This window comes from Ips typographus, linkage group LG14, assembly GCF_016097725.1.
Source record: "Ips typographus isolate SLU linkage group LG14, UJ_Ityp_2.0, whole genome shotgun sequence".
In the NCBI taxonomy this organism is placed as follows: domain Eukaryota; kingdom Metazoa; phylum Arthropoda; class Insecta; order Coleoptera; family Curculionidae; genus Ips; species Ips typographus.
This window is the reverse complement of record NC_138435.1, coordinates 1051811-1078536: the sequence shown is the minus strand read 5'-3', so window position 1 is coordinate 1078536 and position 26726 is coordinate 1051811. Positions and strand designations below refer to the sequence as shown.

General features: G+C 36.8%; 3 protein-coding genes and 2 long non-coding RNA genes across 11 annotated transcripts in view; 3 read left to right on the top strand and 2 right to left on the bottom strand.

Moving 5' to 3' along the window:
- Positions 1-12325, bottom strand: part of LOC145737606 (diacylglycerol kinase eta-like) — a 37535-nt gene extending 25210 nt beyond the window's left edge. Inside the window, exons 1-3 of one of the 4 annotated variants that reach the window (XM_081992353.1) lie at positions 8753-8807; positions 8314-8382; positions 7789-8252 (exon numbers count right to left, since the gene is read on the bottom strand). Coding sequence is in view for 2 of the 4 variants with exons in the window: in XM_081992348.1 (XP_081848474.1) it covers positions 12222-12257 (36 nt within the window). In the remaining 2 variants the exon portion in view is untranslated. Of the gene's footprint in view, positions 1-7788; positions 8253-8313; positions 8447-8752; positions 8873-12221 lie in introns of those variants that run through there. The other 3 variants (XM_081992354.1, XM_081992348.1, XM_081992350.1) reach the window with 3 other exon arrangements.
- On the top strand, positions 124-3611 carry LOC145737865 (uncharacterized). Its single transcript, XM_081992707.1, has 3 exons — positions 124-284; positions 385-1583; positions 3397-3611. Exons 2-3 carry the CDS (start codon positions 1235-1237, stop codon positions 3609-3611), a joined length of 564 nt encoding a protein of 187 aa, XP_081848833.1. The 5' UTR covers positions 124-284; positions 385-1234.
- Positions 3650-4073, top strand: LOC145737624 (uncharacterized). The gene is made up of 2 exons (XR_014180441.1): positions 3650-3737; positions 3793-4073. It is a non-coding gene; the product is annotated as an uncharacterized LOC145737624 (long non-coding RNA).
- An 843-nt stretch (positions 12326-13168) lies between the features above and the next one.
- LOC145737619 (uncharacterized) lies at positions 13169-14062 on the bottom strand. Its single transcript, XR_014180433.1, has 2 exons — positions 13478-14062; positions 13169-13431 (listed from the first exon to the last, which is right to left on the bottom strand). It is a non-coding gene; the product is annotated as an uncharacterized LOC145737619 (long non-coding RNA).
- Positions 14063-14314: 252 nt separating this feature from the next.
- Positions 14315-26062, top strand: LOC145737608 (F-box-like/WD repeat-containing protein TBL1XR1). 4 transcript variants are annotated; one of them, XM_081992360.1, is made up of 8 exons: positions 14315-14521; positions 14585-14872; positions 16695-16984; positions 17041-17193; positions 17248-17439; positions 20853-25585; positions 25668-25824; positions 25907-26062. In XM_081992360.1, the coding sequence occupies exons 1-6, from the start codon at positions 14464-14466 to the stop codon at positions 21351-21353; spliced, it is 1482 nt and encodes a 493-aa protein (XP_081848486.1). In that variant the 5' UTR covers positions 14315-14463; the 3' UTR covers positions 21354-25585; positions 25668-25824; positions 25907-26062. The 4 variants fall into 4 exon arrangements, with proteins under 4 accessions (XP_081848486.1, XP_081848484.1, XP_081848485.1 ...); XM_081992358.1 differs by having other exon boundaries at positions 25664-25824; XM_081992359.1 differs by having other exon boundaries at positions 25664-25851.
- The last annotated feature ends 664 nt before the right edge of the window (positions 26063-26726 follow it).

Here is a 26726-nt window from a genome sequence, read left to right as displayed (position 1 = left end):
GTACAAACAAAGTAAATTGTTTTTGGGAAAAACCCACTTATTGACACTAATATTTTTAAGTACAACAAATAACAATCAAACTCACAATCTTATCTTAAAATTTCTATGATAATAATAGTTTTTTTATTGCAAATTAATCTAAAACCCTTATACAGTGCACTAAATCTAGTAATATTCTCATAGGTTGTGGTAAAAATGTTGTATTTTTTGCTTTTAGTAACTATAATGGTACGGTTTTCACTTGGGGAACTTACAGGACCAAATGTGTGTACAACAACCGAACAGTACGTAATAAGGGTTTTCACGATTGACAATTTCAGCAGTTTCGTTTGTCCTCCAAGGACCACTCTCTGGAGGACAAACAATTACAAGTGTCACTTTCAGAATTAATTCTACGGAGGTGCTAATCGGAAAGCCTTATGAAATCAAGGTGTGTCGTGAAGGGATGACAAATTGCAGGGACACGAAGAAGGACAATCAGCCAATCCTTAAAACCCAGCACCAGATCCGGACCCGAGTGATCACAGAATGTTGTCCTGGCTACGTGGAGAACGATAGTAAAACTGGATGCGTACCAATTTCAACGCTGTCACACTGTTTATTCGGTGAATGGGACTACGCAAATAATATCTGCAACTGTCAGGCGGGACATTACGGAAAAAAGTATTAAAATATCAAAAATCTGTCAAATGTCTTTTTTTTTTTGTTTACCGTTAGATGTAACATAAGGCATTTACGAAAATTATACCTACTAATTCCACCGTTTACCACAATCGGTGTAACTTTTAAGGATCTGGTTCATTACGGTGGAAAGAATTTTAGAACGCGATTGGTATTCCTGTTCCTGATATGTCTTTGACATCTGGCATCCAGATGTTTATTGTTGAAATGTTTTATAATATCCGCATACTCTCCCTCCATCTCGCAAACAGAACAATTCCAATATCCATTTTAATTAACAGGTCATCCTCATAAGCTAGCTAAACTGTGGAACAAACCGCCAAACCGTCAACCATAAACTAATTTTTGAGGTTATGATTCTAAATTTTAAGGGAAAACCTGTCAAAAGTCACATTTTTCTTAATTTACCGATGGAACTTCTCGATCCATAAATCATAAACCGGGTACATATATTCGGTATATGGGTAAAATTTCAGAACGGCAATGGTAGTTACAAAAAACAATATTCGAACGCTATAGGTTAAACAGGTATCTACCGGTAGAATATTCGTAAATGCAAATAAAGTGCCCTAGCGGTACCTACGGTACCAATTGCTTGTCAAACTGCACGTGCCAAAACAACGCCACCTGCAACTCAGACAACGGCGAATGTGACTGCGCAGATGGTTGGACGGGGACAAACTGCACCGATCCATGTCCGAGCGACAAGTGGGGACTGAATTGCACCAATCTGTGCCGCTGTCAGCACAGTGGGCTGTGCAATCACATCAACGGCACGTGCACCTGCACGGATGGTTTTATTGGACACCATTGCGAGGTGTTGGTATGCCCTTTTGAAATGGTGGCCAATCAGGGAAAGTGTCGGTGTAAACCTGGCCGCACTGGTGTAAATTGCACCAACGGTACGTTTAAGCTCGGTTCTCATGTATCCGGAATTATATTTTTTAGGTTAGTAGATAGGAAATTTAATGAGGATTCCAAAAATGTGCTTAAAACTGTCATTTTCTCACTCCAAGTGAGTTTAACAGACGATTTTGTCGCTGACTGTGTTTTCAAACTTTGGCAGCACTTTTCTCCCTGACTGTACCGAATTTAGTGATATTTTTTTAGGCTATTGGATAGGAAATTTAATAAGGATTCCAAAAATGTGCTTAAAACTGTCATTTTCACACTACAAGTGGGTTTTACAGTCGATTTTGTCCTTGACTGTCCTTTCAAGCTGTCCTTGCAACTGTTTCTAGCAGTTCAAATTTTGACACTGTTTTTCTAACTGACTATACTCGATTTTTTAGTGTTTTTTTAGACTATTGGATAGGAAATTTAATGAGGATTCCAAAAATGTGCTTAAAACTGTAATTTTCACACCACAAATGGGTTTTACAGGCGATTTTGTCCTTGACTGTCCTTTCAAACTGTGTTTCTGTTAGTTCAAACTTTGACACTGTTTTTCTCTCTGACTGTACTCAATTTGGTAGTGTTTTCTTAGGTTAGTAGATAGGAAATTTAATGAGGATTCCAAAAATGTCCTTAAAACTGTCATTTTCTCACTCCAAGTGAGTTTAACAGACGATTTTGTCGCTGACTGTGTTTTCAAACTTTGGCAGCACTTTTCTCCGTGACTGTACCGAATTTAGTGATATTTTTTTAGGCTATTGGATAGGAAATTTAATAAGGATTCCAAAAATGTGCTTAAAACTGTCATTTTCACACCACAAATGGGTTTTACAGGCAATTTTGTCCTTGACTGTCCTTTCAAACTGTGTTTCTAACAATTCAAACTTTGACACCATTTTTCACCATGACTGTACCGATATGTTTGTTGTTTTTTTTGGCTATTGAATAGGAAATTTAATGAGGATTCCAAAAATGTACTTAAATCAAACATTTTCTGACTAGAAGTGGGTTTTACCAGCGATTTTGTCCCTGACTGTCCTTCCGAACTGTGTTTCTTTTAGTTCAATATTTGACACTGCTTTTCTCCCAGACTGTACCACATTTTATACGGTTTTTCCAAGTAACTGAATAGGAAATTTAACGAGGATTCCAAAAATGTGCTTAAAACTGTGATTTTCTCATTCCAAGTGGATTTTACAGGCGATTTTGTCTCTGATTGTCCTTTCAAACTGTGTTTCTGGCAGTCCAAACTTTGACACTGTTTTTCTAATTGACTACACTCGATTTTTTAGTGTTTTTTTTAGGTTAGTAGATAGGAAATTTAATGAGGATTCCAAAAATGTGCTTAAAACTGTCATTTTCTCACTCTAAGTGAGTTTAACAGACGATTTTGTCGCTGACTGTCCTTTCAAACTGTGTTTCTGACAGTTCAAACTTTGACAGCGCTTTTCTCTCTGACTGTACCGAATACCTATTGTTTTCATTCGATCTGAAGCCAAGCCTTCTTCAAGGCATTATTATCCTTGTGTTGAGGGTGCTTAGAATCCCACAAAATAGGGAACTTTGGACAAAATCAATTAGCGTAGTGTTAAAATCGTTTTCGTTCATCTCCACGGCCATATTTGCTTTGCTGTTTCTGTCTCTGTCATGATTACGACGTTTACGCGCGGAAAATATCAAAATATGCAATCCGGTCCGGATAGACGGACAGAACGCTGATTGGCTGAACGATTTTCCGCTGTCCGCATATTTCCGGATTCATGTGAATCAAACATTACTTAGTGATTGGACCAGTGAATTTACAATTTTTTTTTTTTTTAGAATGTATTTGTGGTAGTAAAGACGAAAATTGCAATTCTGAGCAACCCTGCCTACAAGCTTTGCCTTGGATCAAGGATTACAAAAACTTTTGGATTTATTCCATGGTTTCCGCATTGGGCCTACTAACCATTTTTCTGATCATGATCAAATTTGTCTTTAAAAGAGTACGATTTATTGTGGAAGAAACCGCACCTCTTCATGGTAAGTTTGATTAATTTAATCAGTCAATTAGTAAAAATTTGTGCAGGTCCGGTTTCGGGAAAATCCTTTGTACAATCCGGCAAAAGTTTGTTTGATCCAGCCCGTGTACCACGAAATCCAGGAAGATGATCGGCCAATTAGTAATAATACTGTCATGTGCAAGTTGAATATGATTTGTTTACGTTTCGTTTTCAGTTTACGAAAAGCTCGATTGCCTGCCACCAGATAATACACTGCAAATCCATTACCTTAATGGTCGTTCCTTAAAGTAATGCGTTAAAAATTTCCCACTATTCCCAACTTATTCTGGCAGAACAATTTAGGTCACCATTCAAGTACATAAATCGATCAGCACCACATAATATGCAGTTGTCCTACTAAAAATAAACCACAAAAGTATTAAAGCTTTTTCTGAGAATTTTTGTATTTTATCGACTGCATCAGAAATTCAATACATAAAAAGCATTAATTTCAAAGTGGATTTCATTTCAATAATTGAACAGGGAAACCAAACCGCAAATCTGAAAAAGCAATTTATTGACTTCACACGTGGCACTACCAACTTTCTACCTTAAAAATATTCCAAGTTGAACCTCAGTTTTGCGAGCTATTGTTATTCATAACTAATACGCCAACTGGCTGGAAAATGTACGCTTTCCTTACGGGAAATTGACGGCAAGTTTATGTAAAAATATTGGTAAGGACACGTGCAAGTTTTGAGGTTATAAAATTACCTCTTCCATCCCTGTAAACTGGCAAATGTTTTACTTTAGCTAAATTATGTAAATCAAGTTAGTTAACTTTTAGACTAAATCAGTGTGTCCCAAACGTTTGCTCCTAAAAGGGGTCCCACCCTAGGGGAACCTCTTTATTGATCGAATCATTTGCAAGATTCACTCTCTTCATCGCTTTGTATAATCTCAACATTCTGTTAGCAAATTTAAAAATTGTAATCTTCACCAGACCCTCCAAGGAAAGCCCAGTTGCGTTTTCGGTCATCGAAATTACTGGAAATCGCCGGCTCTAAAAAGTTCCGAAAACCCCGCTTTCCCGATTGAATTGTGGTGCCCTAGTCGAAATCTGCTCCCAGACTGCTTTGCTTCCCAGATGCGGCATTATATACACTCACTCATTTGGAATCCTCATTAAATTTCCTATCTACTAACCTAAAAAAACACTACCAAATTGAGTACAGTCAGAGAGAAAAACAGTGTCAAAGTTTGAACTAACAGAAACATAGTTTGAAAGGACAGTCAAGGACAAAATCGCCTGTAAAACCCATTTGTGGTGTGAAAATGACAGTTTTAAGCACATTTTTGGAATCTTCATTAAATTTCCTATCTACTAACCTAAAAAAACACTACCAAATTGAGTACAGTCAGAGAGAAAAACAGTGTCAAAGTTTGAACTAACAGAAACACAGTTTGAAAGGACAGTCAAGGACAAAATCGCCTGTAAAACCCATTTGTGGTGTGAAAATGACAGTTGTAAGCACATTTTTGGAATCCTCATTAAATTTCCTATCCAAAGTCTAAAAAAACACTAAAAAATCGAGTATAGTCAGTTAGAAAAACAGTGTCAAAATTTGAACTGCTAGAAAGACAGTTTGAAAGGACAGTCAAGGACAAAATCGCCTGTAAAACCCATTTGTGGTGTGAAAATGACAGTTTTAAGCACATTTTTGGAATCCTCATTAAATTTCCTATCTACTAACCTAAAAAAACACTACCAGATTGAATACAGTCAGAGAGAAAAACAGTGTCAAAGTTTGAATTAACAGAAACACAGTTTGAAAGGATAGTCAAGGACAAAATCGCCTGTAAAACCCATTTGTGGTGTGAAAATGACAGTTTTAAGCACATTTTTGGAATCCTTATTAAATTTCCTATCCAATAGCCTAAAAAAATATCACTAAATTCGGTACAGTCAGGGAGAAAAGTGCTGCCAAAGTTTGAAAATACAGTCAGCGACAAAATCGTCTGTTAAACTCACTTGGAGTGAGAAAATGACAGTTTTAAGCACATTTTTGGAATCCTCATTAAATTTCCTATCTACTAACCTAAAAAAACACTACCAAATTGAGTACAGTCAGAGAGAAAAACAGTGTCAAAGTTTGAACTAACAGAAACATAGTTTGAAAGGACAGTCAAGGACAAAATCGCCTGTAAAACCCATTTGTGGTGTGAAAATGACAGTTTTAAGCACATTTTTGGAATCCTCATTAAATTTCCTATCCAATAGTCTAAAAAACAATAAAAAATCGAGTATAGTCAGTTAGAAAAAGGTGTCAAAATTTGAACTGCTAGAAACACAGTTTGAAAGGACAGTCAAGGACAAAATCGCCTGTAAAACCCACTTGTATTAACACTATTCCGTCAACCATTCCGCAGCTGTGTCACTCGTCACATGTGAACGACAAGTAGTTTTCCGTGCGTAAAAAGCATTCATTCCGCACCCCGCGCTCCGTTATAATGCCGGATACATGAGAACCTTCAGGAGGCTAAAGGAGCAAGAAGAGGACCTGCACGTCATCCCCGACGAGCAATTTGGATTCCGGAGGACACTATCAACGGAACTCCAAGTCCTGAGGATGACCGAGTACATCACGGAAAGTTTCAACAGGAAAGAAGCAAGAGGAGACTACAGCATTGGAGAAATGGTGCAACAAATAGAAGATAGACCTAAACGCGGAGAAAAAGGCCATAGTCTTCAAAAGAAGACCCAAGATGAGGATAGAAGGCAACGTCAGGTTAAAAGACAGGGACATCGAGTCTTGGGGTCAAGATGGACCAAAAACTCACGTGGAGAAGCCACATAGAATATGACAGACAGAAAGCCAGAACGACCAGAGCAAAACTGTACCCCATGACAAACAGGACATCGAAGCTGGCACAGCTATTGGATAACGGGTAATTATTAATAAGTTTTTCAGGACCAACCAGCCAAGAAGACAACCACAATTTCCCCCCCAGACCTTACTCTCGGGTGGCGAGAATTTTATTCTCAAAATCTGGGTAGAACCTTTCCCGATGCTAACTGGGGGGCAAACCATTCCCCACTCACCAGACCCCAACTCCCCAAAAGTTTAGGATGTAAAAACAGAGATCCTATAGTTTGCTAGGACCACCAGAGATGGACGAGCTGAGGAAGAAAGAAATATGGAGGACAAGAAGAGTTCCTCCAGGGGCATCCTTCTCCCAGGACAGAAGACACCGATGCAACTCTGGGAACTTCCTGATAGGGAAAATTTCTGGACTTGTAGTGACTTCCTCTTCCAGACAGAGCAGTAGTCTTGCTTGATCCATCTATCTGAGGCCGCATTCCCTGCCAAAGAATATTGGTTATTTGGTTATCATAGCCTCTCTGATGATAATACGGCAAAACCGATCAGAGGATTGGGATTGATAAACAAAAAACCATTTTTAACCACTTCATTTGTTGGTTTGTATTTAGGGTGAAGTTGTCGCCAACACCGCAGGCAGATTGATAGAATAAACCCATTAATTTACCTTAAGGGCATTGGAAAATGGCGCTTTTTCTCTTTGGATGATGATTAATGATTATTACCCCGGACCAGAACCATACATGTCATCATAAAGGACTTTATAGAAGGAAACATGAAAAAGAGGTAATTTTTTAACACAATCGATATTGGGACAGCTGGAAAACGATAAGATAAACCACTTTTATGTTATTAATTAATTTGTCACACTTTCATATAAAAAATCACTCTCAAAATTCCTGTTTCAATCCAAATAACCGAATAAAACCACTTTTATCCTTGTACAACCGATAACATTGATTTAACAATAATATTTCACCTGTAAACTGTAATAATCACTGGCAAACGGATTTGTCTAGCTTTACTGTTTGGCTTGAGTTAGGTTGACGTGAATAAGACATAAAATGCCTTGAAAGATCTGGGACGCACTTTTGAGATGGGTACGAAATACTTCGGAAAGGGCGTGGGGGATGTTAAGGGACTACACAAAAGACCTAGTGTCAGTCATTTTTAGTTTAGTAATAGTTTTTCTGACTCTATTTCAGTAATTTGTTGTTTGTGATTGGTCAAAAAAAGCAGCAAGCTGACCAATCACAAACTGATTTTCAGTATAATGTCAAGAAAAAGACCAATCACAAGTCAGATGGACTTTTCTAAGGGTCAATCAATTTAGAGGGGTTAACACTAACCTGGCAGTTGTTTGGAAATGATTTTTTGGAATGTACGCGCCAAAAAGGGCCCGATTCACGCACGTCGACTATCGCGGGTATCGTGTAACTCGGACTTTTTGGATGTTACGCGTCCGGATGGGCGTCGGGCGGCGCTTACACTGGCGTTCCCGAATCCTCTTCGTGCCTCATCAGGAATACAACCGTGACGTCATCGAGTATACGTTATATGTACGGGCGCGCAAGCCGGGCCGGTTAAACGACCTTTTGTTGATTGGGGGGCGGCCCGGGACGCCGCCGCCGTAGTTCAAGGAGAGAGGAACTATCACAATGCCGGGATAATTGATGCTGATAATGGATTTGTCTCATTGCTTGCTATTCCAGTCTGTCAATTTCTTTTTAACCCTCTAAATAAACCTCACTAGCCGATTAACAACAACAAATCTCCTTCTTAGACCTTTTAATGAGGATTTGGCAGGAAAGACCTGAAAGAGGGGTTTTCATACAAAAACGGCCTTATTGACCCGACCCGAAATGTAACCCTACCTTTTTCGGTATTCAAAATGGCGGACGGCTTTTGTTTAGGGTAAATGTGGATCGCCCACACGAGCCAGACTGAAATTCAAACCAATATTTACACATTTTTTACTTTATGATAAATGATTTCACTTTCAATAAGTTTATTTAGGTTAAAGAGGGTCATAAAAAGTCTAATCCAGCGCTAGCGGCAGTGACGTAATAATTGTCCTTCCTTGTCTGTTAGTTGTGAACTGATCGAGACGGAATTTTGACGTCATTAACGTATGTTCTTTAACCAACGGAAAAATTCGGTTAGGTTATTATTTTGTGTGAGTTGTATTTGTGTTTTTCATATTTTAGTAGTTTCGGTAATGGAAAATGTCTAAACAAATCAGTGAAGAGCGAACAGTGGCTGATTTTGCGGCCGAATGATGTTTCATGTGACATACAGAAGGTTGCTGCTTACCTTACTTTCCAGGTTCACCATCAAGAACTCACACAGTCCAGAATCACTATCAACACTAGCCTGCACAATTCAAGTAAAGTATTAAACGACACTGATTTAATTTATCCGCTCTTGTAAAACTTGTTTGTAAACAACTGAAAAAAAAATGTCACTATCAATGTCAATTGTCAATAAATATGTTTCTGTCCTTTGCTAACCTTAAACACTGATGCCACGTTGCCGAATGCTCTCGTTTTTGCACCGACACGGAGCAATACTGGGGGGCGATTGCTTTCAGCCGAAATGGCAGTGACCCAATAAACGGTCACATCAGATTGAAATTCACTGTTGTCTTAATATTAGTTCTAAAGGTTTGATTCCAGATTCCCGGTGATTTAAAAAGTTTTGTTTTTGTTAAGCCCGGCAACATGGCATCAGTGTGTTTTTAATGATTGACAATTGACAGTGCTTCAGTTGTTTGTTTACCGATTTGACAAGACTCACGAGAGTGAGGTTAAGCCGGGAAAAAAAGCAAAATATAAACAAAAAGTGGTTAGTTACTCGTAAAATTACTTTATTTGAATTGTGCAAGGTGTTGGTAGTGATTCTGGACTGTGTGTGTTATTTTCTTGATGGTAAACCTGCAAGGTAAGCAGCAACTCTCTGTATGTCACATGAAACATCTCTCAGCCACTGTTCGCTCTTTACTGATTTGTCTAGACATTTTCGGTTAGAGAAACTACTAAAATATGAAAAACACAAGTACAACTCACACAAAATAATAACCGAATCGATAAATTTAAGTTTTGCAACAGGAAAAGTTTGAAGAAACTGTCAACAAACACCAAACAACCAAAAGTATTAGGTTTTACATTTCAATATTACATTCCTAGTAATTTTACAAAAAGCTTAAAATGAGCCGGGCACGATCCTCTGTGACGTAGTGAAAGCCCCTTCAATTTCGTAACGTACGTGGAAGTGCTGTCAGGAGATAAAAAGACATACGCCCAGGCGTTCCGTCTCACTCAACTTACTAAAAACAGAAGAGAGATAGGGCACATGGGACTTCCTAGGTCACAGATATATGGTGTACCAAATAAGTATGGGTTTCACTGACGTAATTTTCGCATTAAAATGTTGCAAATGAAAACTCAAACTTTCAATTTTTAAGAGCAATCAAATTTTAATGGGCACAATCAAACAAAAATTTTTGATGGCGATTTTATTGCTGCCAAAACGTATACACTTTAATGTAAAGTGTGTAAACGGTGCCGTAAATTTCGAGGCTCTGTTTACGCCACGGTAAAACTATTTATAAGCTTTTAAAAACAAATAGCAGCTTTATGTTGATTTTGGTCCAGGTTATGGATGACGTTGGTGACGTATTTATCACTTAAACACTCTTTTGTAAAATGTATAGTTTTTTGACGTTTCGCATTGTTGTCGTTTCAGTTACTCAGGAGCAGCTGATGTTGAACTGTCAAACGACGTAACCTAATCGAAATTAATGTTGCTGATGGGAACTGGAGCGGAGGAATACTCTGCAAGCTACTCCTCTAGAGATAAAGGTTAGAATCGATTTTAGTTGCAAAAGTTGGCCAGTGCTGACCTTTCTAGTGACCCATTGCTCTCTCTCTGATGCTATCTCTAAGGTATATAATAAACGTTTTATCAGCCAAAGCGTATAAAAATGAAATTGCTTTTGCTCGTTTTGTATGTAAATATTTAATGGGGTTTTATTATGTTGTCGCCAGGCCTGGAAACTCCATAAATACGTAATAACTTTTATAACAACAATGGTTTAGATAAATAACGTTGGTTAAATGGTAAATACGTTTTACTTTTTTAATTGTGGTAAAACTGGCAACGTTGTTTTTTTCACCATGTCAGAATGGTGTCTGTTCGCAGAGGCAATCCCTGACTGGTTTCCAACTCAGAAACAGTAAATGTCTGAAGTTTCATTGGTTGAATGCTCACGTGACTATGACGTTTTCTAACTTGTGGCCAATGGATGTATCTATTTCTCTGATTACTAGTCAGAGATTTCAATGTTTGGAAATTTACTGTCAAACTGTCAAATTTCCATAAATTTAATTTTCTCGAAATTTTAGATCCCTCTGCTTTTAGTTAGTTAGTGGCTTCAACCAAATTGACTTGAATAACGTAAAACAACATTGCAAAGAAACTTCAAATGAAATTTAACAGTTAGACGTTTGACAGATGACAGGATGACATTATCCATTGTCAAAGCTAGTATATTGGCATCCTTCAGGAAAGAGTACAGTATTATACTGATTTTACAACGATTCAGGCAATGAAAACACTCTTTGTCCACAACACTGAAATATACAGGGTGTTGCCCTCCTGTAGCGTGAAAATCAAAACTAGCACAATCACTGAACTTAAATTTAACTTTCCAATAATTAATTATTAATTAATCAGAAAGTTGTTACAACGCAATTTTATTCCTTTATTGTAACTAGTTACATACAACAAACAATTTTAATTTACAGTTGTTAATGAATATTCCATGTAACTATGTACAATCAATATTACGCACGCAAATTCTGATTATACGTAGGTACACGGTTGATTGGGTTTTATTTTCCAAGGTTTTGCTCAAAGAAGATCCTTAGGGAAAGGGCGACCAGGTGGAAAGGTTGCTCAAAGTAAAATTCAATCAAGTAGACTGGTAAAAGAGAGTGGTTTAAACTTAAAGAGAAAACATTCAATAATGTTTGAAAATCTAAGTTGCCTTTATTTGTTTATATTAAAATCTATAATTACCCACGAGTTTCTTGTAGTAGGAAAAAATTGGCAACATTAAAAGAATCGATAATGAAATTCTAGACGCTTGAAAAAAGCTTATTTTCCATGGTAAAAATCACAGCAAAATGGTATGACGTCACATTTTTTTAAATTACTCGCAGTAAACATTTCTTCTAGAACCTTTAGGGCTAGAGATAATTCTAATATTTAATTTAGACCCCGTAAATCATCATACCATCGGCTCAATTAATTATGCAATAACTGAATCAATACCGTTTTTCGGACGTTTCAACTACGTTTCGGATGCCTTTTTTGACTGGAAATGAATGAATGAGAATGAACTAAATTTACATCTCCCTTTGACGTCACGATATTGTACTTAATTGCTTTTAAGAGCATAGATAATTGACTTAAAGACGGGGAGTAGTCACTTAGTTTCAAAGGGTGCATTAATGGTTGCAGCCATTTTAAGAGGCAATCTATTTATGATTTCATTCAAGTTTTCTGATAATATAATTTAAGTGGCCAACATGCAATTGTTTCCCTCAACCAACTTTCATTTCCCCAGTTGATGGAAACTCGGCCGTATTTATTCCATTTTGCTTGAATGGTTTCGTAATGGAAAAGTTTGAAAGTTTGCATTGACGTCATTCAAGTTTTGTTATATGCGTTTGACAGTTTTTAATGATATAAAATGATCAGTACATCAATCAGCACTCACCTTAGGGTCTTTGGAATAATATAATTTACGTCCCATTAACTTAAAGTATCGTTTCCTCCATCTCTGAAAGGTCCAGGTGTGTTTCAACAGGTACCCCTCCTTGATGGCGGCCTAAACAATAAGACATCCTCAAATTACTGCTTAAATGGTGAACGACTGTACAACACGCCTAAAGTTATGCAACCAGAGTGACACATATTAGTTTACAAACTAGAAATTACACTTTATCTATTTTTTGCATTCATGTCTATAAGGTTCAGTTGACTGCTGACAACGAGTCCAGAAATACAATTTGTTATAATTTAGTTTGATTAATGCTGTTCTAATCCTCCCGGAGGATTTTCGGGTAAAACGGAGGGTCTAAAATGGTTTTTTTTTCGCCGCTTTCGGAATTAACGATCCAAGCTGGAACAAAGGCCAGGTAGGGACGTTAATAATGTAGATAAGAACGTTTTTGTTTCAATTTTCTATAGCCGGTGGAAACAATGCAAATTTTCACCCTTCTCACTCACCCTCGTCTACCTTAATTACTCAATCCAGAAAGTATCTTTAATATGATTGTCATAAAGTTTTATTTTTTTTCTTTGACTACCAAATTAATTAGTTTATTAAGCTGTTATGAGCAAAAGCCGTGCTTTCGTAAAACCGCGAGCATGCAGATAAAACTCTTTTCATACTCCATCTTTTGTCGAACAACAGAAGCATCCATAATGACGTAACAACATAAATGACAACCCTGTTATCGATAAGTTGGCGCCACTATCGCACCTGTTACCCCAATATGTAAATTCCGGGCGTGGGCGTTGTTTCTCCCGGCTCCCTAACCTACATTTATAAGGAATGAGCCTAATATAAAGGAATTAGGACACGCTGGGGGAGGTTTTATGTTCCACAAGAGGAAAATCGATATAAAATACGTGCACTTAAACCGAATAAAACCACCACAGTCCCATATCATTCATGTATTTTCAGGCAAAAATTGTACTTATAATATGTATGTACCTCTTTATATAAAAATTACATATTTACATAGTATTTGAGACACAAAAAAGCGTCCATTTACATGCTCAAAGCCTTTCAGCCTGCCAGAATGAAAAAATATTACAAAATTAAACAACAACAACAACAACAAAACGTGCTATACATATTGTGGGCATCCACCATAATTTTTAGGGCTCTGGACATGCTGCACAATAACGTTGCCTGCAGCCTGATAACGCAAATTAAAACCAAAAAAAGAAAACACGGAAACGTACCGAATTATTTATTTCGCGATTGGTTGACCACCGTCTGTGAAACGATTTGGCCGGTTCCGTGTCTCCATCACTGTCCGAAGACTCCCCCTCGGCGGGGGTCGGCGACGCCCCGTCCAAACTTTTGACACTCTTCGAACCGTCCATGTCATTCCCTTTCCCGCACGGTTCAATCACGACATCTTGCACCACCGAATAACGTTAATAATAACAAAAAAAACATAACACAAAAATGATCCGTAACCGCGCGGGACGACGCGGCTGCGAGGGGGCGCCATTTTCCGGGGTCATCGGGGGTCGCACCAGGACACACACGGCGTCACGCGCAGTCTAGGAACCGATCGTTTTACGCCGAAACCGTGACGCCTTTTCAACGTCATCAACGTCGTCGTAACACGGTTATACGTTATTTTTCCAGTTACAACGCTTTTAGCTTTAGCGCTTCAAAACCCAGCTTAGCTTTTTTTTTACTGTGTGGAGGCGGTACGGTATGAGTTTGCCATCCAAAATCCAAATCTTGCAATATTCTTTTTCATTAAATTATATATTTTTTTTAAATTGTGTATTAAAAAAAAAAAAAACTCTTACCTAACCTAACTTACATTGCCATCAAACACTAACTTAAAATTTATTATTCGGAACGTGATCTCGTTACTTCTACACACAGATATGTCACGTGATTTTAAATTTGTATCTCATCACAAACTGACAGATTCTCGTAGACCTTATGTTTGTCTCACATTTGCCTAAGGTTAGAAAAAGATAGCAAATATCTTCTGTCAATTTATAGTCATCAGTCATCTGTCACCTGGTTTAATGCACCGAGACGCGCAACCCCACTTCCACTGTTCATTTGTCCTGCATATGGCGTTGTTCCAACTTCTATGTACTTATTTTTCAATTTCAAATCAATTTCCTGGTGGTTTCAGAGTTTCAGTGCGTCCTTTATTGGTTAAACTGAAACCAGGGATCTAAATGTGTAAACTAAAATGAGTTTTTCCAGTGACGAAGTGAACTTTCTGGTTTACCGGTATTTGCAAGAGTCTGGTGAGTGGTGGGGAATTCAAAATGGCCAAACAAAACAAAAGCCACTTTCGTTCTCCGTTGTAGGGTTCCAGCATTCTGCGTACACGTTCGGCATTGAGTCGCACATCTCCCAAACCAACATCAATGGGGCCCTGGTGCCGCCCGCGGCCCTTCTTAGCATTTTGCAAAAAGGGCTCCAGTACACGGAGGCCGAGATTAGTATAGCTGACGACGGTACGGAGCAACGGTTGGTCGAAAGCCTGAGCCTCATCGATGCTGTTATGCCCGATGTGGTCGCCGCTAGGCAGAATCAACAAAACCAACAGAAACAATCTATTAAGAATGAAACAGCAGAAGCAAATGGGGAAGAAAGTAAGTTTTTTAGAAATTTTAACATTTGCTTTAGATTCTAGTGAACATTATGTTTACAAATATTTTTGTCTTTGTATGCAAGTGGTAGTTTAGGGCCTAAATAATACAGATTAAAAACATCAACTGTTTCATACAATGTTGCCAAATGGAGCTTAAAATAACTGTAGTGTTGAGAAGGAACAAGTACGTTTTGTTAAGTCCTTTTCTATGCAGAAAACTAGCTAGTCAAGCATGGTAATAACTTCAATACTCAAAGCACATGTGGAAGGAAAAAATGAACCTAATGTTCTACTTGTAAAAGGCTGGTTTATTACAATCTGGCAACCTTGCTGCCTAGTTAGTTAACAGGTAAAGCAGAGAGCTTAATTGGTTTGATTGTTGATTAGTTGATTCATTTGATCAGTAACTTCTTATTTTCTGTTAGAACGCTTTACTTCCAAAAATAAACGGTTTATAACAGTTTGAGAAGCACTGGTGACACTCGAGGGATTCTCTGTAAGCTAAAATGTCAAAAAAGAGTTTGAAAACCACTGATTTTCCACTCATTTTACTCATAAAATGTTAATTAACCTTATATTGTATTAGAAGGCTTTTCTTTTAAAAATTAAGGGTTTTAAACAGTTTGAGAAGCACTGGTAACATTTTGGGGGTTCTCTGTAAGCTAAAAATGTCAAAAAACAGTTTGAAAACCACTGATTTGTCACTCATTTCACTCATAAAATGCAAATAAGCGTTAGTGTGTATTAGAACGCTTTTCTGTCAAAATTGAGGATTTTAAGACAGTTTGAGATGCACTGGTGACACTTGAGGGGTTCTCTGTAAGCTAAAATGTCAAAAAAGAGTTTGAAAACCACTGATTTTCCACTCATTTTACTCATAAAATGTTAATTAACCTTATATTGTATTAGAACGCTTTTCTTTTAAAAGTTAGGGGTTCAAAACAGTTTCAGAACCACTGGTGATATTCTGGGGGGTTTCTGTAAGCTAAAAATGTCAAAAAACAGTTTGAAAACCACTGATTTGTCACTCATTTCACTCATAAAATGCAAATAAGCGTTAGTGTGTATTAGAACTCTTTTCTGTCAAAATTGAGGGTTTTAAGACAGTTTGAGAAATACTGGTGACACTCTGGAGGTTCTCTCTAAGGTAAAATATCAGAAAACAGTTTGAGAGCCACTGGTGACACTCTGAGGATTGTTTGCAAGTCAAAAAACAGTTTGAGAACCACTGATTACCACACCTAAACTGTTCATGGCAACAAGGCTCAACTGACGTCATCGCAAACTAGTTTAATTCAAACTGTAAACAAATAGAGTATTATCCAAGGTAAATTGCAATGACGTCATTATAGAGACACAGTTTTACAATGTCGGCAGATTTTCTCGGTAAATGTGCTCGACTGACGTCATCGCAAACTAGTTTGATTCAAACTGTAAACACATAAAGTAAAATCGAATATAAATTGCAGTGACGTCACTATAGACACACCATCATTTGATCAGTTTTGAGTAACTTGAATCACAGGTAGTGATTAATTTTTAATTTTTAGGAAGGTTTTAGAGGCTTCTGGCACTTTTAAGAAGGTTTTCAGTAGCATTTAGAAATCTCTGACACTTTCAAAATGGTTCTAGACTCCTCTGGCAATTTGTCCAAATCAGTTATTTTTGTTGCACTTTTACTGTAAAATTTATATATCACTTGTGTTTATTTAGTTTTTGGGGTTAAACCAGACATTTTGATGATGGCTCTCCAAATGAATGGCTTACAAGCCCATGAACTAGATTATGAAATTGCCATTTTCAAAGTACCAAATTTGTTGCAGCTCCAGTTGCGTCCTCCCAAAACGAAAACATGGACGTGGACACATCCATTGAAATTCCACCCTCAAAAGCGACAGCGTTGCGCGGTCACGAGTCTGAAGTATTTATTTGTGCATGGAACCCAACTAGAGACCTGTTAGCCAGCGGTTCCGGTGATAGTACCGCCCGAATTTGGGACATGAGCGATAATGCTGGTACCAAAGACCGCGCCCAACTCATTCTACGTCACTGTATCCGTAAAGGTGACAGTGAAGTCCCTAGCAACAAGGACGTGACCTCATTGGACTGGAATGTCAGTATTAAATTGATGGTTTTGGTGTTTTTGGTTTAATTTCGAGGGGTTTGTAGTGCGATGGCAGTTTGCTGGCGACAGGTAGCTACGATGGATACGCCAGGATTTGGAATACTAACGGCATGTTGGCCAGCACTTTGGGACAACACAAAGGACCGATTTTTGCTCTGAAATGGAACAAAAAAGGAAATTACATCTTGTCTGCTGGGGTATTGAGTTATTGCACTTTTCATCTTTCAAATGTTATTAAGCCGGGCTTTCAGGTTGATAAAACTACAATTATTTGGGATGCTGCCAGTGGCCAGTGTACTCAACAATTCAGTTTTCATTCGGCTCCTGCTTTAGACGTGGATTGGCAAACTAACACATCTTTTGCTTCCTGTTCGACCGATCAATGTATTCATGTGTGCAAACTGTCTGTGGACCGTCCCATCAAATCTTTCCAGGGTCACACCGTAAGTTTAATTACTATAGTTGTTTAATAACCAATATTGTGTGTTTGGTGACCATTTGACAGTTAGTCATAATATTATTTGGTTGAATTAGGCACCGCCCTCTATACTAGAAAGCCTAAAATGTCACTTTTAATAGCGGCGTTAGCAGTTTTTGTTTTATACACAAACGAATGCAAATGTAGTAAGAAATATGTTTTTTTTTATTATTTCGTGTAGTTGATTGCAAGTTGTGAGTGAAAAATCAAAAAAGGTTCATTCCTGATCCAGATATGTATTAGATAGAGCTTTTTATGCACAATCAAGTCCAGTCTAAACAAATTGGTTCGATTAGTTACAATGCGGCTTGAAAAACTTATGAACGACAGCAAACAAAAATAACCTACGCAAATAACCTCAAGTTTTGATTTTAAACCGTAAAAATTCATCTAATCCTCAAAAAACTCAATTTCCACAATACAAACAAAGGCAAACTGTCACCATTATTTCTGCCATATTGGAATTCTTGACAAGCAACTTCTAGGCTTTCTAGTATAGTAGGCGATGTTTGCACGCGTGAAAAAAATAATGCACGGCCTACTTTACCATTAATACTCACAAAACGCCATCTAGATGTTTGTGGTATACAAGGACGGTAAACAGTAAAGGATTGACTGTTGTAGAAGCTGAAATTGTAGAATACACGTTACGTGACGTTGATAATGCACTTTTGAGCTTGCAACACTGCCAAAACCAACTGACAGCTGTGTCAAAAATAGTCACGTGACTTTAAAATGCAATTTAAACGTCGATCATTTGGTAAATTAAATTTAGACATTTGTAAAAGCTGAAATTGTAAAATACGCGTTACCTGACGTTGATAACGCAATTTTCAGTTTGCAACACTGTAATAGCCAACTGACACCAGTCAAAGACCGTCACGTGACTTTAAAATGTAATTTTAACGTTGAAAATTGGTAAATTATAATAACAATTTATAATAAATATTGTTTCAACTGAATATCACGTGTAAATTTGAAAATGGTTTTATTTCGCTCAAAATTCCAACGAAAATACCACAAAACATTTTGAAATATGCAGACTTCAAAATACTTGCAATGCCTTGTAATATCTCAAAATGCTTTGTACTGTTCTCGCGGAGTTAGTTTACCCGTGCGTCACGAAAGCTACGTCATTTATTACTTTACGTTATATATGATGATTAACAAACCTGTTGTGTTCATATTATAGAAAAGGGCGTGTCTAAAGCTTCGTCACGTTTAAAATTTTGCCTGTATTGTCAGTCAGAAAGTAGAGATCTTTGGCTGCAAATTTGCACTAAAACAACCTTATACCAAAGCAAATCAAAAATATCTTGACCGAAATAACATTTGGATCATAGAATTCCGTCTAAATTTGAAACCTAATTTATTTACCAAAATTCGCAGAGATGTATCACCAATATGTAGTATTTCTTTAACTTTAAGCTCTTGATTTAGGTGTTCTGGATGGTAACATGTTTCTCTAAAATAAAAACAACAAATTAAAAATTCAATAAGACATTCTGAGTTATGCTGTAGTATCTTATATCTCATTTTCAGGTTGCAATCCACTTATTTTATTTTAAACTCGCTGGAAAACATTTTAGACGCTTATTTTATTTTTCTATGACTTTATTATTAATATTTTTCAAGAAATTTTTATGAAAAATCTATAATGCAACCCAAAAATCTCAGTTTCTGGAAACAATGAAATGTTAATAGATGTTTCTTACAAAAGTAGATATATTTTACTATTATTAACATACTATCCTTGTACATATCATATAATGTATTTCGAACATCCATTTTAATGCTTTCAGATAAATCAGTGGTCTTGGCCCGTCGATAACGTCTCAATTTACGTTTTCTAGGTGAGGAAATCATTAGTTGCTTGGTTTTTTGGAATCAAACAGTTTTGCGGGAAATTTTCAGAGCAGCTGCAAATTTCTAGTATCAAAAAAAATACATCAGTAAGAATATGTAAGGTCTTAAAATTTCTTATTTTCTTCCTGAACAGATGATAAAGCTTCTAAAGGTCCTCCATTGGTTTTTTCCAATTCAAAATATTCACAAAGGTTAAGAATTAACTGCTGGGCTTGTCTGTGGAGAATTTTTCCAGGCATTTTCTAAAAAAATACTGTAATAGTAAGTAATTCTGAATTTAGGAAAAACCAAATGGCTAAATAAAAACCATAATAGACACTCCCACTTTTTTTTCAAAACAGGTGAGTAATTGTGCCAATTTTGGTTAAATCGTGACAGCCGACATAAAAAAAATAAAAATATGAATAATAATATTATGAAAGTACTTACAGAATGTTAAAAGCGTAGAAACAATAGCTCTTAAAAGAACTGTGGTGGTGTGGTAAATAAAAAACTTTATAAATGATTAACAACACAAAGAAAGGGAAAAGAATTAATAGTAAACAAATCAAATAAATTTCGATGGTTTTCAAACTGACAATTGACAGAAATAGAAGCGCTAATCAGTAAATGTTTCTTTTGGAAGACATTCACTTATACAGGTGTGGTAAATCCAATGAATAAAAAAAATATAGCAGGAAGGAGCAATAGCAAACAAAGGGGGTGACAGAAACAAGGGGGAGAGGGGGAGTAATATGGCGGCCGTCAACTTTCGGTTGGCACTATAAAACACTATTATTATTGTCCACTGTACAACTTAATTTAAATTTGCAAAACTCAACTGTTAAAGAACCACAAACAAACAAAACAAATTAACACTAAATACAAACAACAAATTTTTGCGGGTTTGAAACTCCAAACTGACAATGACTTTGCGTCAATTCAACTGCGCAGTAGGCGAATACGCTATCAACTTCCGTCCCCCTCGCTTAATGCACAAACGAGTTATAATTTGTATTATTGTTACCTCCTGATACTTGTTCTTTTTCCTCATTGGGTAAATCCAAAACCGACCATAGGAAGACCGTGTAACTGACAGAGAAACGTAGATAAATGCATGCGCGGGACAAAGACAGTAAACGAAAAAAATACCAAGTAGGCCATATTTTCAGTACGCTGTAGCCAAAATCCAATACCGTCGATACTTGGCGTTTGGCAACAGCGCGCTGAAAATACGGCCTACTTGATATTTTTTTCGTTTTCTGTCTTTGTCCCGCGCATGCATTTATCTACGTTTCTCTGTCAGTTACACGGTTTTCCTATGGTCGGTTTTGGATTTACCACACCTGTATATTTACCCTTTCTGAAAGTGAACAATAGACAAGGATGAAGTCAATAATGCATGTCTACTTCTAAATCACACGGGTAAACTCAGTTGCGAGAACAGTAATAAGCTCACTTTTTGTACATTTAAAAATTGATGTTTTGAGCACCTTGTATAAATGTTTTTAAAATGTTTGGTATTTCCTGTAGAACGAAGTGAACGCAATCAAATGGGATCCGCAAGGCAACCTGTTGGCGTCCTGTTCAGACGACATGACCTTAAAAATTTGGTCGATGAAACAAGACACGTGCGTGCACGATTTACAGGCGCACTCCAAAGAAATCTACACGATCAAGTGGTCGCCGACCGGTCCAGGTACGCAAAATCCCAACATGAACCTGATTCTGGCCTCGGCCAGTTTCGATTCGACCGTCCGGTTGTGGGACGTGGAACGCGGCGCTTGTATGCACACCCTCACCAAGCACACGGAGCCCGTTTATTCGGTCGCATTTAGTCCCGACGGTAAGTTTTTGGCCAGCGGCAGTTTCGATAAGTGCGTGCACATCTGGTCCACGCAGTCGGGACAGTTGGTGCACAGCTACAAGGGCACCGGTGGTATTTTTGAGGTTTGTTGGAATTCGAGAGGCGATAAGGTTGGTGCCAGTGCATCAGATGGCAGTGTTTTCGTTTTGGACCTGCGCAAATTGTAGTCTCTGGTTGATAGGCAAGTTATGGTGTACCGTAAACGATAGAAATTTCTAATTCAGATCTAAAACTAAATCATGAGAAGCAAATCGATAAGTTAGTTACAGGATCAAGTAGGCAAATATTGAGTGAAGACAACTTAACCAAAGACCAAGAGTTAGCAAAATTATGTCTCTGTTTTTTAGAGGAAAATGAAGAGGTTTCAAACATAATTATTCTACTTACCTTGTTTCAACTTTTACTTCCTCTAAATGATCAAGTTTGGTCATCTTCCCAGACACATTGAGTTAGGTCGTTTGATGAGAAAACATTTTTTTTGTCATTTTTATCATGAACAAATAAAATTACTATTGAACTACTTTAAACTTAGAAATACTAACAACCACCATTATGATAACTTAAAAACTGTAAACTACTTACTTGTTTGTTGATCGGCTGTAGCTGTATTAGATTCACTCTCGTTATCAGCTAAATCTATAAAAGAGAACTTGCCATAGATGGTAGCAAAGGATTTCGAGAGAGACCTAAGAATAAATTGGAAAACCGTAAAAGATTCGGATGAATGTTCTGGAATGCTTTTTTGAATTAACTTTGAAACGTCATCACTTTTATAAGTTATTTTCTTTCTAAGTCCGACGATATGGACTTTCTTGTCGCCATCCATCATAATTTCCACTTTCTTTTTTTTTAATAAAATTAATCAATAAAACTCTCTCAGAAAGTGAATTAATCTGTTTAGTAAGTACTTCTCCAATCCATGAAAGTTTTATAAATTGACATGTACAGGGTGATTGATTCAATTTTGACCACCCCCTTAACTTCCTTGATTTTGATTGTAGCATAAAACGTTAAATACAAAACTACTAGATATTTAGGTTTACTTTTTTCTTGGATAAACAGTTATTATACAGGGTGTTCCAAATTTGAGTAACAAACCCAACTAAAACGCGCGTTTTAGTTTGTCGAGGGTATTGAATACTTACGGCGTATGGCAACAGCGCGCTAAAAATATGGCCTACTTGATATTTTTTTCGTTTTCTGTCTTTGTCCCGCGCAAGCAATTATCTACGTTTCTCTGTCCGTTACACGGTTTTCTTATGGTCGGTTTTGGATTTACCACACCTGTATAACAAAATTGGAAAACCGTAAAAGATCCGGATGAACGTTCTGGATTGCTTTTATGGATCAACTTTAAAACGTCATCACTTTTATAAATTCTTATTTCTCTAAGACGATATGGACTTTTTTGTCGCCATCCATCATAATTTCCACTTTCTCATTCTCCTGCAGTAGATCAAAGACGTTTTTCTTCTCAACTTGGAAACAAGTGGCGAAAACGACAAGTTTTATTAACCCTTTACAATTTGGATCATTAATTAGACCAAATATATCGTTGGCCACTAAGGTGTATAGGCTAGCTCATTAGAACAAGATTCACAAGAATCAAATTGGAAAAAATGATTCTCTAGATAATTTGTTGAATCAGCTTTGCATTTATGCTCCTGTACGTGTACAATCAATTGATATTGATTAAATACTATAACCACATCAACATCCTTAAAAATATAATTACTTAATTATTTCCGTCGTACAAAAAATGTTGTTTGCACCTCTGGGGCGCGGTGCAAATTTAATAAAATATTGTATAGAACACGTGACTTGATTCAAGTCCCTTGCTGTATAAATAACTGTGAAACGATTAAATATTATTAATCGTTCTATTTTGCTAATACATATTGTATTAGTAAAGTGTGAGTATGTGTAGTAGAAGAGTGTATATATTAGTGAATGAATGTGTTTATTAACTTTTTGTAAGAAAATTAATTATACCTAAGAAATTTTATACGAAATAACATTAATTCTATATGGGAGCAAACACATATCTGTTTGTGTATGTCTAACAGAAGAACAATCCCATTTTTGTTTTTAAAGACAACTTTAGATTATAACTATGTTTTAAAGACTGTTCATTAATATAAATTATTTAACATTTTTTTTTTTTAGCTTTCTGCCTAAACTCCTATTATCATCCTCATTTGTAGTTCCTCTTTAAGTTCTTTTTGAATTTTTCACTTGCAAATTATTAAAATTTATTCTAATTTTGAGTCTTAACTTACAAGTTGTTGTAAATGATTTTATAGAGTATGGTGGGATCTTCTTTTTATCAATCTTCTTAACTAACTCTTTGACAACTCCAGGTCCTCGTTTATAATACTATCACCATATTTCTTAAAACAGTGGTTCAATTTTTTTTTACTTTTTACAAGGTGTGCATGAAAATTATGATGATTGACTGTTTTTGGTCACTCTGTACGCAATTTTTCAGATAGAATTTTTTAATCACTGAAAAGAGGAGCTCAAGACGGTTAATTTGAGTGGTTTAACCTCCTTGAATTCCCAAAAATAACTAAGTTACAGGCTGTTCAAATTTCAAATCACAATTTCAACTGATTAACATATTTGTTGCACCAAAGCATTTTTCTGAATAACTCAAAAACGGTGAAAGTTACAAAAAAAACTGCAAGACACCAAAAATGTTCCTAATCAACTCCTTAACCCAACACCGTAAGTTTGCAAAACAGTTTTTGCTTGCAGTATACAGGGTGTTAACATACATTTTGACGTAACTTGTCAAATAAGGGAGTAATTTAGGATTAAAGCAGTGGGTGTTACAAAATATGTGATTTTAAGGTGAAGGAACTTTGACGCCCTCTAGTGGCCAAACGGTGTGACCAATCAACTCGTATGGGGATATGATTGGAAAGCTTGAAATCTGCTCTATCTTTTGTTTTCTATGACATTTTGACGTAACTTGTCAAATAAGGCAGTAATTTAGGATTAAAGCAGTGGGTGTTACAAAATATGTGATTTTATGGTTAACGAACTTTGACGCCCTCTAGTGGCCAAACGGTGTGACCAATCAACTCGTATGGGGATATGATTGGAAAGCTTGAAATCTGCTCTATCTTTTGTTTTCTATGACATTTTGACGTAACTTGTCAAATAAGGGAGTAATTTAGGATTAAAGCAGTGGGTGTTACAAAATATGTGATTTTATGGTGAAGGAACTTTGACGCCCTCTAGTGTCCAGACGGTGTGACCAATCAACTCGTATGGGGATATGATTGGAAAGCTTGAAATCTGCTCTATCTTTTGTTTTCTATGACATTTTGACGTAACTTGTCAAATAAGGCAGTAATTTAGGATTAAAGCAGTGGGTGTTACAAAATATGTGATTTTATGGTTAACGAACTTTGACGCCCTCTAGTGGCCAAACGGTGTGACCAATCAACTCGTATGGGGATATGATTGGAAAGCTTGAAATCTGCTCTATCTTTTGTTTTCTGTTAATCTGTCACTTTGACAGCTAATAACGTCAAAACCAGTCCGATTTCACTAATTTGGGGACGGGGAATCCATTCCATCTGTCAAAATGACAGTAGCTGTCACTCAATTCGAGACACTGGCGATTTGTGGAGATATCAAAGAAGTGATTTCACCAATGGATTGGGCGCCCCAAAATTAGCCAAAAACCACCCTTCACTCGATTTGTTTTGATAAAAAACGCACTTGAGATGCATTATTGTTATTCTGTCACTTTGACAGCTAATAACGTCAAAACCAGTCCGATTTCACTAGGGTTGATGGTACTCATTTTCGACTAATTTGGGGACGGGGAATCCATTCCAGCTGTCAAAATGACAGTAGCTGTCACTTAGTTCGAGATCGGCCAAACGGTGTTATCAATCAACTCATGTGGGGATATTTTTTGTTTTCTATGATATGGTCCATTTTTTTCCCGTCGCGGTTACGTCATCATTTGCCTTTCTTGTCTATTACGTGCGTTCCGAGCGCGATAGAATTTTGACGTCATCGGCCGCCATTGTTGGCAAATTAATAGGTAGTAAACAAAGCGAAATGTTTTATTTTTGATGTAAATTTTACAATATTTCGATGTAACTACTGCGATACTAGATAAGTACCTAGATAATGTGTGTGTGTGTGTATGTTTCGGGAAGAGAGTTTTGAAAATGCCACCCACCTACACTTTGCAACTATCAAGGGGCCCAGTGAAACATTCTGAAGGAAAACAGAAAAGAATGCCTTTTCTAATAAAAAACACACAATCACAATGAAACAGCCCATGCATATAGGTACCTATTTACTTAGTCCCAAGAACCAAGTTTATTCAAGCCAGTGGTTGTTTCTCAATCAAAGAAACATGGATGCTGACAAGGTGATTTACCTAATATTATCAAAAAGGAAGGCCCCTACCTTTTAATGAGCTGCTAATACTAAATAGCTTATGTTTCAGGTAGGTACCTTTCTGGAGTTTGCTTATCATGCTTTGAAAGGGTCCCATTATCAACGGCTGCTGTAAAAGACTCCTGGTGACTGAACAACGAAAGGTGTTTGAAGCAATGGTTATAATGGTGCGTTGTCAAAATCCATATGCAGAGTGTTGAAATATTTCAGGTAACATTAGAAAGATATAGGACATAGGTACCTAACTATGTTACTTAATATGTAAATTTGATCAAATGCCATTATTTTACAGAATTAGCCCCCCTTGCCTACCTATACTTCTCTGACTACCTATAAGGCTAGAAACAGATGGTGCTACTGTTAAATACAGTATTTTACATCAGATAGTAGGTTAAATTACTATTTTAATTGTATTCATTATGAAATATACAAATAAAATCTTTAAGAAGAGTTTATTTTTTATCAAAAGTCTAGTTTTCTTCATAAAATTTGATAATTTACCTACCTGCTCTTTGGTACAATAAATTGTTGAACTGAACATGTTAAATAAATCACACAACAAAACAAAATTGATATGTATTTAATGCTGCTGAGTAAATTTACAAAAGAAAATACCTAAATAAGCAATTTAAATCACAAAAGCAAGTTGTTAAAACAGCAACAATTCTGTTGTAAGTTAAAACACTGCTACATCATCACCAAACTGCAACAACTTCCTAATAGTCTCCAGGATTGGACACACATTGCCTGCCTTTCGTTTCTTGCAAATTTTATGGATTGGGCTGTTAATGAGGACTCGTTTGAATGCACCTCCAGTGCTCTTTCCAGATAATTAAAATTGAATGTGGTTGTTCCCAAGCCAAAGTTTGATTGGTTTGTTTACCACCAAGTGTTGCAACACTAATTAATACACTTAAACAATCCTAAATTAACTTTTTATTTCTTCTGTTTGTAGTTTTGCCTGTTTTTAAATTTTTTAAAATTCCTAACCTCAAAATGTTTAGCCGCCGACTGTCAGTTGAGACTGTGCCCTATGTTGCCACATCTTCCACGAGCAGATGTGAACCTAGTGTATTGTTTGTTGCAGTAATACCTAAACGGACCGATTTTGA

Coding starts and splice junctions, on each gene's coding strand:
- LOC145737865 (XM_081992707.1), top strand. CDS start 1,235: ATGCAAATAAAGTGCCCTAGCGGTACCTACGGTACCAATTGCTTGTCA. Junction 1,584..3,396: donor TGGTGTAAATTGCACCAACG/GTACGTTTAAGC, acceptor TTTTTTTTTTAG/AATGTATTTGTGGTAGTAAA.
- LOC145737608 (XM_081992361.1), top strand. CDS start 14,464: ATGAGTTTTTCCAGTGACGAAGTGAACTTTCTGGTTTACCGGTATTTG. Junction 16,985..17,040: donor TGACCTCATTGGACTGGAAT/GTCAGTATTAAA, acceptor AGGGGTTTGTAG/TGCGATGGCAGTTTGCTGGC. Junction 17,194..17,247: donor ATTACATCTTGTCTGCTGGG/GTATTGAGTTAT, acceptor CCGGGCTTTCAG/GTTGATAAAACTACAATTAT.